Genomic DNA, 12,710 nt, shown 5'->3' with positions numbered 1-12,710 from the left:
AGAATCCCAAGCTGTGCTGATGGTGCAAAGCCCAATGTGGGGCTTGAGCTCATGAACCATGAGATCATGACCTGAGCCGAAATCAGGAGTTGGATGTTGAACCAACTAAGCCACTCAGGGACCCCTAGAACACTTTAAAAAAAAAAATTTTTTTTTACGTTTATTTTATTATTGTGGAACAGAGCATGAGCATGGGAAGGGCAGAGAGAGGAGGAGACACAGACTCTGAAGCAGGCTTCAGGCTCTGAGCTGTTAGCACAGAGCCCGACACGGGACTTGAACCCACCGACTGCGAGATCATGACCTGAGCCAAAATTGGACGCCCAACCCACTGAGCCACCCAGGTGCCACCCTGCCCTCTCCCCCGGAACACTATTTTTAATGGAAATGGAATTCTTGGTAGTTTTGCTTTCTTTCTGTAGTTTAAAGATGTCATGATGTCATAATATTATCTTTTTGCTTTCATTGTGAAGTCAGTGCTGTTTTTATTATTTGTTGGAGCAGTGGTTCTCAATGGGGAGTGATTTTACCTTCCCTTCACCCTCTCTTCCAGGGGGACATTTGGTAATGTCTGGATATGTTTTGGTTGTCTCAACCTGGGGTGGGGTATATGCTGCTGACATTCCTACATTGCACAGAACAGTTCTTCACAACAAAAAATGATTTGGTTGACAGTGTCCTAAGTGCCAAGGTTAGGAAACTGTGATTTAGAGGTAACATGTCTTATTTTTTTTCTGATTGTTTACAAGATTTTCTCTTTCTTATTTTTTAACAGTTTGATTAATATATGCCTAGGTTTTATTTTCTTTGTTTTATCCTTTTGAGGATGAATTTTAATTCCCTCTAACACTACACTATCCTTTTACTGATTTGTGTGTTTTTTCATCTTTTTTCTTTAATATATTCATTGTAGTTATCTTGAAGTCTTTATAATGCTACTCTTTGGACCACCTCTGGATCTGCTTCCATTGACTATTTTATCTTTTGATATATGTGTTTTGAACATTGTTGATGAAATGTTATAGAGGCTGCGAATTATCCTCCTTTGAAAGATGTTGGGTTCTGTTCTGGTTCCAGCTCTTCACTTTTATTCTGCCGGGGCCTTGTTTAGTTCTTTGTTGGATTTGGCCTACTTCAGTTTTATTTATTTTTCCTAAGGTGTGGCCTTTGTGGGGTTTCAACTGAATGTCTAGGATCTTTATAAGATCTCTGCAATTTGGGCTCAAATTCCAACAACTTGTCAGCAGCTTTGGGAATCTCAGTTTCCCAGCATCTGCTTCCTACTAGGTCGCCTTGTGCTTTCATCTTACGCTTTTGCAGCCATGGAGATGATCAGGAATGGATGAGAATTTCTATGCAGATTTTTGGTGTTCTCTTTCTGTGGCTACCTGCTGTCCACCACCCTGTCCCTCCAATTCTAGCCATCTTTGCCCAGAACTCTGATCTCTGTTTCCACTCCCAGAAGATGCTTCTAGGGAAGTTCTTGGGGGCAGTGGTGGATCACCGCATGTTTTTCTTCTCTTTCATGGACTGCAGGCTTGTGTTGACTATAGTTCATGCTATAAACAATTGTTTTATATGTTTTGTCCAGATTTTAAAGTTATGTATGGTTAGAGAGTAAGTCTTATACCAGGTATTCTCCAAGGCTAGATTCTGAAGTATCTCTTTTCCTTTATAAAAGATTAACTGCATTAAAATATTTATTTATGTATGTATGTATGTATGTATGTATGTATGTATGTATGCGTGTGCACGAGTGGGGGAGGGGCAGAGAGGGAGGGGGAGAGAAAATCCCAAGCAGGCTCCATGCTGCCAGCACAGAGCCTGATGCGGAGCTCAATCCCACAAACTGTGAGATTAGGACCTGAGTCAAAACCAAGAGTCAGATGTCTAACACCCTGAACCCCCCAAGTGCCCCAAAGATTAACTGCTTTTTAAATCAGGTTTATTGCTTTGAAGAAATGCTGGTTTGGTTGTCATTATGGAATAAGTTCTGTATTTCACGGAAGCAAGTGTTAATTGGGAAAACGGGTTATGTCAGTTAACTTACTAAGTATAACTTAGTTACCTATTGTGTTTTTGGTGCTTCAAGGAATCAATTGCTGCAGTTTGCCTTAGAGTCACCACCCATATCTCCTGCTTCCTCCTCTTCAAAGAACCTTGCTGCCAAAGTACACACTCCGGTAGCCTTCAGACATTCTTTAAAGCAAGGAAGCAAATTAATGGAGAATTTCTTGATTAGAGAAACTGGTGGTTCTACATCAGAGTTGTCGATAAAAGAGAATGAAAGCAAAGTCATCCCTCAAAAAGAGGTGAGCACTTCTTCAAAGACCAAAGAGGCACCTTCTGTAGAAAAGACAGCTCCAAGTTCCTTAGTTGCTAATGTTCCTGAGACACCCTCTACGTCAACTTTGAAACAGTCTGCCAAAGGTAGGAAATTATTTTCATATATGTGTTTTCTTACTTAATGGAAATCTTTTCATCCCACATGACATAAGAATAAATCAGCATCTTGAGGGGGGAAGGAATGGGAAAGGGCAAACCAGATTTCACATTTTAACATTCTCAGAAATTGATGTAGGCAGTGCTGCAAGATATTTTTATACTCTTTCTCTCTCATAGAATGGGAATTGAGGCTGATTGCTGGAAAAATGAAGCAGTTTTAATTAGCTCATATTTTAACTATGGCAGTTGGTGTCTATTTTTCAGCTTTTAATTTCCCCCCTCATCTTTCATATCAATTCCATTTTAATCTTAAAGAGCTCCTTTTGTCTTATTATACCACTGCTTGAACACTTCCAAGCTGTTACGACTGGCATTTATAGCCACAGACAATTTGACCCCTCATCTAGCTGTCTGATCTTATTTCTTATTTTTCCCCTCTCAAAAATCCTTCTATACTAGCCCAGCTGATCTCCCCATTATTTCTTGAATATACCCAGAGATTGGAAAAACTACAAGCTGCAGGCCAAATTTGGCTTGACACCAATTTTTGTAAATAAAGGTTCACTGGAAAATATCCACCCCCCTTCTGTTTATGAAGCTTTCATGCTCATGAAAGAGTTTAGTAGTTGTAACAGAGACCATCTGGCCTACAGAGCCTACAATCTCTACTACCTGGTCTCCTTCACTAAAATTGTTTGCTGACCCTTGTTTTACCTTTCTAGACTTTATCCAGATCCTAACCGTTCTTTTGTTGTGTCAGATAATACTGGCCTCTCCCATCACCAAAGTGGCAGAGCACTTGCCTTCTGGACTATTTTGTGTACAGTTTGCTTTTTTGATGATGAATAGCTCGGTTTGTTTAACCTATTATTTCCATGTCTTTTCTTGCCTGTGAAGTTCAGAGCACCTTTTAGGCAGAAATTAGGTCTTAACACATCTTTGGTATGCCCACATCACATACAGTGCAGGGCAATGAGTGGTTATTAAACTTAGGTTGAAATTAGCATATTACTACTCAACAGTTTAAATTTTGTAAGGATAGGTGAATTTTAAGTGCATTTCCTGACAAATCTTTGATCATTGTATCAATTGACCGTTCTTGTTGTAGTGTTTTTAGCTAATAGTTAAAAGTCTGTCCTACCTCTGTTGCCCTGAGGGGCCCTTCTTTTTCTCTTTTGCTTTTCTAAGTGCATGTTAAGGTTGGAATTCTATTTTTTTATATTAATTGTTGAAAGATGTCAGGTTATATGTTATTTTTGCCCTTTCCATAAATAATAAAATTTTTCTTTCTCTTTTTAAAAAATACAGTGGATTGTCCTGTTTGTGGGGTTAATATTCCAGAAAATCACATTAATAAGCACTTAGACAGCTGTTTAACACGTGAGGAGAAGAAGGAAAGCCTCAGAAGGTAAGGAAGTTAAGTATAACCATTGACCTACTTTAGCAAGGTACTTCTTGTGCTTTGTAAACTATTCCACCAGCTCTTCCATTCTGTCTCCTTTGCTCTGAGGGTTATTTCCCATAAGCCATAAGAATCTGGTGACCTTGATGGAACTGGAGGGTATTATGCTAAGTGAAATTAGTCAGAGAAAGACAGAAATCATATGACTTCACTCATATGAGGACTTTAAGAGACAAAACAGATGAACATAAGGGAAGGGCAACAAAAATAATTTGGGAAGGGGAACAAAACAGGAGAGACTCATAAATACGGAGAGCAAACTGAGGGTTACAGGAGGGGTTGTGGGAGGGGGGATGAGCTAAATGGGTAAGGGGCACTAAGGAGTCTACTCCTGAAATCATTGTTGCACTATATGCTAACTAATTTGGATGTAAATTTAAAAAGATAAAAAAATAAAACAAGTTAATAATTAAAAAAAAAAAAAGAATCTGGTGACCTTCATTCTCCTTAGAAATGTTTCTTCTTGGGGCACTTGGCTGGTTCAATTGGTAGACCATGTGACTCTCAATCTCAGGGTTGTGAGCTCAGGCCCCATGTTGGGCATGGAGCCTGTTTGGAAAAAAGAAAGAAAGAAAGAAAAGAAAGAAAAGAAATGTTTCTTCCTGAGGAATAAGTTTTGAGTATAGAAGCTGAGCATTTTCTCCTTGAATAGTGAGGAATCAGCATCGGTCCTCTTGTTTGGACTGCTCTTTTTCTAGATGCATCTGCCATATTTCTTCTAATACATTTAGTTACGTCAATTTATCTAAGACTTGCTCATCCATATGTAATTAAGTTCAAGTTCCAACAGTGGTCCCACACCTTGTTCCATATTGTATGTTGTCCTGCCAGTTGCTCTGTCTTGCAGTTTAGAAGCACTGCATATTGTATCTCTCTTAAGGAAGGATTCACTGCACCGGTGAGTGTATTGAAGGCTCTGAGAAGTTCTGTATCGAAGGTAGTTGTTGAAATTTGTGTAATCCAGCAATTACTACATTTATTTGACCGCAAAACCTTTTTGTCCTCATAACTCATATCTTGCAAAACTAGTGTTTGTGAAAGTACACTTAGGGAAGCATTGAGCTCTGTTTCTCTTTAGTTACATCCTGATCCTGGGGTCTGGTCACATAAGAGAGACTGTGACATTTGAAATATTTTATCCACAACACTCTGAGGGGCCGTTTTCTCGATAGGGGTGACAACCCTCCACCCGTTCCATGTAGAATCATATCAGAATTGATTCAAAGAATACTCTTCCTTTTGATGCCTTCAGATTATCTCTGAGGACCCTTAAATGCATTACTTTCACTAAATGATGAAAGAAGGGTCAGTGTTATCTTCATGTTTTGGGCATCATCTGTCAGTCTTCATATTTAAAAATTTCTTGATAGAAGTTGTTGATTCCTGCTGTTGCATTTCATTATAAATGCCTGTGAACAGCACAGTTTTCTGTTCGAATTTCACAGGCATAAGTTTAATAACCTAGTCTTGCTAAGCCAAAATGTTTTAGATGCAGACTTAATGAACTGTCCCTCATAATGTGCATGTACAAACTCCTACAAAATGTTTTAGGTCTCGCTAACTACTGTGATTTTTGTTTAGCCGTGATCTTATCCTGTAGAGCCCCCTGGGTAATTTTCAGAAAACTGTAATCTGTTGAGAGTCTGCAAGTCTTTCTGCAGTTAAATAGTGATCTCTGGCTTTTAGGCTTTATTGATAGAGCATAAAAGAAACAATTTAGCTAGGGAGTGGTGCTGTAGGTTTATAGAAAAATGTTTGATTGTTTTCAGTCTCCATTTATTCAACTGTGCCATTTCTCTCAGTATAGTCTTTAGGCCATTTGCATCAGATTTACCCTGTGGAAGCTTGTTAAAATAGACTTTAGGTCTCCACTTCAGAAGTGGGTGGTATGGAGATGTGACCAAGAATCTGCAATTTAATAAGCTCTCCTGGTAGTTCCAAGATTCACTACAGTTTGGGTAGCATGGCCTTGAAGGCAAACTAGTTATATGTAAGTCCTTTGTGAAATCTTGTTTTTTTGGATAAACCTTTTACTTTCAAGGGCTTATTAGTTTCTACCGGAGACTTTGGCATTTTCATTTGGAAATTATGGGAATTGTAATGACTACTTTGAATGCATATTTATTAAGTACCTAATTGCCATGGTGTTGAGCCAAGCAGTGTACTCAGAGTCAGATTATAATTGTATTAAATAGATTAAAACTCACTAAGGGTCCCTTTTATAAAATTGTCTCAAGTCATTGATACCCTTAGCTTGATTTCTATTCCATCTTAAGAAATAATGTTTATTAACTCCTTTTTTGGATGGAGCAGAAGAAAGTCATTTGATAGGGCTTTGTTATATTACATTGCAGCTTAGTGCTTGTCACGGTATTAATTATATAAGTAGAATGAAGAGCCAGGTGGTGGTTTTGCTAATACACTTGTAATGCCTTATATATTTGTTACTGTAATTAATTGAAGTTAAAGATAACAGAACCCTCAGTATTTTTTGCTGTTGTTTTCAATCGTGTTCTTTGAAGATGCTGCCATAAGAATACTATCTACCTGTCGGCTTTCTGACTTCTTTTTTCATTGGCAGTAATGAATTGGGTAAAGCTAAGGGGGTGGGGGTAGTTTTGATTGTGGATTAGAATTTTTTCTCAAGAAGTTATATTCTTAAATCTGTCGTTTAAATCTCAATAGTGTTTATACTCTGATCATCTGAGGTAACTGTTTTTTATAGAGTTTTTGCCTGGAAACCATGGATGCATTTTAGGGCAAACATGTTTTAAAGCATTGGAGAATTGAGTAAGTCTATGAAAGTGTGATTCTAAGTGAAGTTCTTACAGCAATTAGTGCATAGGCCTTCCATGGGCATCCCAGGTCTGCATCCTTAGGCCTGACCTCCTTATGAGACCTACGTTTCTCTAAGTTTGGCTGCCATGTGGACCCTGGTATCTGAATGTGCTGTCAGCACCTCAGATACATCATATCCAACACTATCACCTTTATTTGCAAATTGGATCCTTCTTCTCCTTCTCACTTTTATCTTAATGGTTCCACTGCTCTCCCAGTCACACTGGTACTCTGTCAAGGCAAATTACTGTTTTATGTGAAGAGATTTTGATAATTCAGAGTAACCCTTAGTGATTTCATTTTTTCCCTCTTTTCAGTTCTGTTCACAAAAGGAAGCCTCTGCCCAAAACTGTGTATAACTTGCTCTCAGATCGCGACTTAAAGAAAAAGCTAAAACAGCATGGATTATCTATTCAAGGAAGTAAACAACAGCTCATTAAAAGGCACCAAGAATTTGTACACATGTACAATGCCCAGTGTGATGCTTTGCACCCTAAATCAGGTAAGCTAGTAAAGCAATGAGTTCTTCTTTTCTCTGGATAAAGCAGTTTGTGTAGCTCAGGGATTATAAACTGTAGAAAAGAAACATTAATAAGTATAATTTTGATAGTAGATGAGACATGCCAATGTATTCCTTCAAAAGGTATCTAGAATACGCTCTGATAAGCCAGCCTTTCTCTCAGCCTCTTAGTCCCTATTCCCATCTCAGAGGCAACCCCTGCTGCCCGTTTCTTATGTATATCTTTCCAGAGATAGTGCAGGATGAAGACTTGATCTAGAGAGCTGGGTTATAATCCCAGTTTTGTAGCTTTACGACTGGGGGACTGTGGGCAAGCTACTTACTATCTCAGTTTTCTCATCCATAAAATAAGGATTATGATACTGTGTGCTACCTAGTGTTTTTAAAGGAAATAAATGAAAAGTGCATGGCATTGCATCATAGCAAGTAGTTAGCATTCAACAAATGTTACCATTATGATTATAAATTATACACAAACATATGTCGTTGACTATTGTTTTGTAAAAATGTTAGTACTATATACACACTATTTAATGGTTTGTCCTTTTCATTTAATCACACACATGTTTTGGAGTTCTTTGAATTATTAGCATATATAGAATTGCCTAATTTTTTAAAAACTGAAGTACAGTATACAAACAGAAAAGTATACAAATGGTATTGTTTAGTGAATTATCACAGAGTAAATTTCACAAAGGGAAAATACCTTTGTAACTACTTTTCAGATCAGAACCAGCATCCCCAAAGCCCCTGTGCTCCCACCTCCAATCACTCCCGCCTTCATTTGCACAAATGACCAGCACCTTGACTTCTAACACCAGAGATTATCCTTTTTGCTTGTTTTTCCTATATTTTGTCTTTATGTAAATGGAATAATAAATAGCTTATGTATTCTTTGCAGTGTGGCTTTATTTGTGCAGAATTATATTTAGAAGATTCATCTATGTTTTTGTGTACAGTTGTGATCTTTTCATTTTTGTTGCTATAGAGTATTCCGTTGTATATCACACTGTTTATCCATTCAGTGGTTGATAGACATTTGGATTTGTCTACTCTTTGGCTCTTAAGAATAATGTTGCTGTCTCTTTTACATGTCTTAGTGCACATAGGCACACATACTTGTTGGATATATATATATCTAGGAGTGAAATTATTGATATATTTGTGCAGCTGCTTAGCTTTCATGGATAATGTAGCCAAAAACTCAGTGCCAGGGTACATTTTTTTTCCCTTATTTAATTTCTTTTTTTTCTTCTTCTTGTTTTTGTTCCTACCAGTGACACTTTCATTAGGAGGGTCTGAGAGTTCCAGTTTTTTCACATCCTTGACAACATCAGTATTGTCAGTTTTCTTTTTTGGCCATTTTAGTGGGTCATTGGTAGTATCTCATTATGGTTTTAATCTGCATTTCCCCCATGATTTACAGTGTTGGGCACATTTTTATATGTTTGTTGATCATCTGGATATCTTCTTTGGTGAAATACCCATCTAAGCATTATGACCAATTTTTTTATGCTGTGTATCCTTTTCTTCCCCTTATTTATTTGTGGGAGTATGTGAAGTTTTCTGTATATAGATATTGCTGGATATATATGTATATTTAAACTCTTCAGTTTGCCTTTTCGTTCTCTTAATGACTTCATTCAAGAAGTAGAAGTTCTTAATTGTACTAATCTTTTGCATTTTTCCTTTAGTTAGTGCTTTATGTCCTTGCCTATTGCAAGGTCATGAGGATCTTGTTTTGTTCTAAAAGCTTTATTGGTTTTGCTTTTACATTTTGATCTGCAATTTATCTGGAATCTATTTTAGCATATGTTGTGAGGTAGGGGCAAGATTCTCTTGTTTTTCCGTACAGATAGCCAATCAATGCAGCACCACCATCCCTTCCCCTATCTCTTGATGGTTTTAATTTGTATCTTCCTGAGGCTAATGATGTTCAGCATCTTTTCATATATTTATTTGCTATTTGTGTGTGTGTGTGTGTGTGTGTGTGTGTGTGTGTGTTGGTAAAGGGTCTGTTGAAATATTTTGTCCATTAACATTTTTTTATTGCTTATAGGAGTTGTTTTATATATTCTCGGGGTGCTTGGGTGGCTCAGTCGGTTAAGCCTCCAACTCTTGATTTCAGCTCAGGTCATCATCTCACAGTTTGTGAGCTCGAGCCTCGCATCAGGCTCTGCACTGACAGCATGGAGCCTGCTTGGGATTCTTTCTCTGCCCTTCCCTGCATGTGTGTGCACTCTCTATCAAAATAAACAAACTTAAAAAAAATAGAGTTGTTATATTCTGGATACCAGTCATTTGTGAAATACATGTATTTGAATATTGTATCCTAGGCTTTGACTTGCCTTATCATTTTCTTAATGTCTTTTGAAGAGCAGAAGTTTTTCATTTTGATAAAGTCCAGTTACCACTTTTTTTCTTTTATGGTTCATGCTTGTGGTATTCCATGAAGAAATATTTGCCTATCCTAGGATCACAAAGAATTTCTCCTATGTTTTCTTCTAGAAGTTTTATAATTTTAGCTTTTATATTCAAGTCTATGATGCATTTCCAGTTACTTTTTCTGTTGATGTGAGGTAAAGGTTACAGCTCACTTAAAAAAATATGGCTATGTATCTAGTTTTAACAGTCCCATTTGTTAAAAAGGCTATCCTTTCCCCATCTACATTTCCCCCTTTGTCAAAAATCTGTGAACCATATATGTGTGTGAATATACCTAGAATCTTTTCTGTTCTATCGGTCTTTATGCCGGATTTTTTTTTTTTTTTTTTTTTGCCAGCACCATACCCCCTTGATTACTGTAACTTGGTAGCAAGTATTGAAGTCAGGTGGAGAAAGTCCTTCAAATTTGTTCTTTTTCAAAATTACTTTGACTATTCTAGGTCCTTTGCATTCCCATGTAAATGTTAGACTCAGTTTGTTAATGTCTACAAAAAGAGCCTTCTGGGATTTGATAACTTTACTGAGTCTTTTAATACCAGTCAAGTTCTGTCTCTGTTTGTTTAGTCTCCATTAATTTCTGTCAGCATTGTTTTCCAGCTTTTTATATACATGTTTTCCAAGTATTTTGTTAAGCTTACCACTAAGTTGTTGTCGTTGTTTTTGGTGCTATTGTAAGTGGTGTTTTTTATGTCAGTTTCTCATTACCATTTTAAAGAATCATTTTGATATACTGATTTTTGTATATTTAGCTTTGTATATTTTGTATATGTATATATACATATCTATAGTGTTAACTTTTTTTTTTTTAATTTTTTTTTTTTAACGTTTATTTATTTTTGAGACAGAGAGAGACAGAGCATGAACGGGGGAGGGTTAGAGAGAGGGAGACACAGAATCTGAAATAGGCTCCAGGCTCTGAGCTGTCAGCACAGAGCCCGACGCGGGGCTCGAACTCACAGACCGCGAGATCATGACCTGAGCCGAAGTCGGCCGCTTAACCGACTGAGCCACCCAGGCGCCCCTATAGTGTTAACTTTTAAAACTAAATTATTTCTAGTTGTTTCTAGGATTTTTTATTTACACAATCATGTCAATAAAAATAAGTTTTATTTCTTTTTTCTTTTCAGTCTGTGTGTTTTTGATTTCCTCTTCTTGCTTTATTGCACTGGTTAGACACTCCAGTGCAGTGCTGTGTGAAAGTATGAACAAATATCCTTTCCTTACTACCAGTCTTATAGATAACATATTTAGTCTTTAACCATTAAGTCTGACAGTTGCAGATTTTCAAAGATGCCTTTTGTGAGGTTGAGGGTGTTTCTTCGATTCCTAGTTTGTTGGGAATCGTGAAGGAGTGTTGGATTGTGTCCAATCTTTGTTCTACATTTATTGAGTTTGTCATTTTTCCCCCTTATTCAGTAATATTCTGTAATATGGCTTATTACATTGATTTTTTAACAGCTTTGTTGAAATATAATTCACATACCGTACTACCCATTCAAAGTTGTAATTCAGTGTTTCTTAGTATATTCACAGTTATGCAGCCACCACTGCAATACATTTTAGAACATTTTTATCACCTCCAAAAGAAACTCCATATCCATTAGCAGTCACTCAGCATTTTTTCCCAATCCTCATAGCCCTAGACAACTACTAATCTACTTTCTCTGTAGACCTGTCTATTCTAGATATTTTACTTATTTATCTCCCAGTGTTTGGATATTCTGTTCATTTTTTTTTCCAGTGTTTGTGTTTTTTGCCTTTTGGTATGTTTTTGTAATGTTTTTCTTGTTAGTTGGACATAATATACTAGTTAAAAGGAACTTGTTTTAAGTAGGCCCTTAGTAATGTGGTGGTGATGTGTGCCAGGGAGGGGAAGCTTCTTAGCATTAGGCCTCAATTCTTTAGTGGGCCTGTGTCCCTGGATTGTAAACTTACCAAATATTTCTTAGTTTTTTTCTCCTCCCTTAGGTGGGAAGATGGCTAGAGCAGGCTGGAGTTGGGTGTAGTAGTCCCTCCTTATCTGTGGGGGGATACTTCCAAGACCCCTAGTGGATTCCTGGAACCATGGATAGGACCAAATCCTATATATATTGTTTCTCCTGTGCGTGCATACCTATGATAAAATTTAATTTATAAATTAGGCACAGTGAGACATTAACAATAACTAATAAAATAGAACAATTTTAACAATATATTATAATAAAACTTATGTGAATATGGTCTCTCTCTCTCTCAAAATATCTTATTGTAGTGTATTCATACTTCTTATGGTAATGTGAGGTGATAAATTGTCTGCATATTAAGAGAGTTGAATCACGTGGTCCTTGTGATATAGTGTTAGTCTACTCTTGACTTTCTTTCTGACCATATATCAGAAGAAGGTCATCTGTGTCTGAAACATGGTTGATTGCGAGTTACCAAAACAGTGGAGAGCAGAACTGCAGTTAAGGGGGGGACTTCTGTATTTCCCTTTCCCAGGTCAATTAGGCTCTAGTAATACCCCAGTTGGTTAGGCTCTATTTAACTAGTTCCCTGAGAGAACAGGTCTTGTTAAGAGAAGAATACATTGGTATATTTGAAGATGGTTTCTTTTCCCTTCCCCCTGCTCAAAACCAGAGATTTTTCTTTGATAATTTACTATAAGGATTTTGTTGAACTCCTGAAGATGAACCTCACAATATTGTCTCCCCTACCACCCTCCAGCCATGACTGGGTCTCCCTGGAGTTTTTACCTCTCAGAATCATCTGCACAGGACCTCCAGCAATTAATTAATTATGATTCAGGTTTTCTTATCTTTTGTTATGTTTCTCACTGCAGTTTCTGCTTGTAAGTTTCTCCTAAGGTAAGCCATTACTCCGTATTTTTGGGGGGTCTCAACAGTCTTGGGGGCATTAGTTTGCACTGTGTCCTCTTCAGGTGGATCTAAGAAGAGTCGCTGATTTTTCAGTCTGTTGAGCTTTTAACTTGTTATTAAGACGGAATGGCAACTTCCAACCTCC

At 37.3% G+C, this 12,710-nt stretch overlaps 1 protein-coding gene across 7 annotated transcripts in view; it reads left to right on the top strand.

The window, feature by feature from the left end:
• The window catches only part of RAD18 (RAD18 E3 ubiquitin protein ligase), a 103,145-nt gene that overhangs the window by 30,434 nt on the left and 60,001 nt on the right, over nt 1-12,710 (top strand). For all 7 annotated transcript variants that reach the window (XR_006195133.1, XR_006195132.1, XR_006195131.1 and 4 more), the window contains exons 5-7: nt 2,093-2,430; nt 3,754-3,853; nt 7,063-7,247. Coding sequence is in view for 2 of the 7 variants with exons in the window: in XM_042910054.1 (XP_042765988.1) it covers nt 2,093-2,430; nt 3,754-3,853; nt 7,063-7,247 (623 nt within the window). In the remaining 5 variants the exon portion in view is untranslated. The remainder of the gene's footprint in view (nt 1-2,092; nt 2,431-3,753; nt 3,854-7,062; nt 7,248-12,710) is intronic.

This window comes from Panthera leo, chromosome A2, assembly GCF_018350215.1.
Source record: "Panthera leo isolate Ple1 chromosome A2, P.leo_Ple1_pat1.1, whole genome shotgun sequence".
Taxonomy (NCBI): domain Eukaryota; kingdom Metazoa; phylum Chordata; class Mammalia; order Carnivora; family Felidae; genus Panthera; species Panthera leo.
This window is presented reverse-complemented; position numbering and strand designations above follow the sequence as displayed.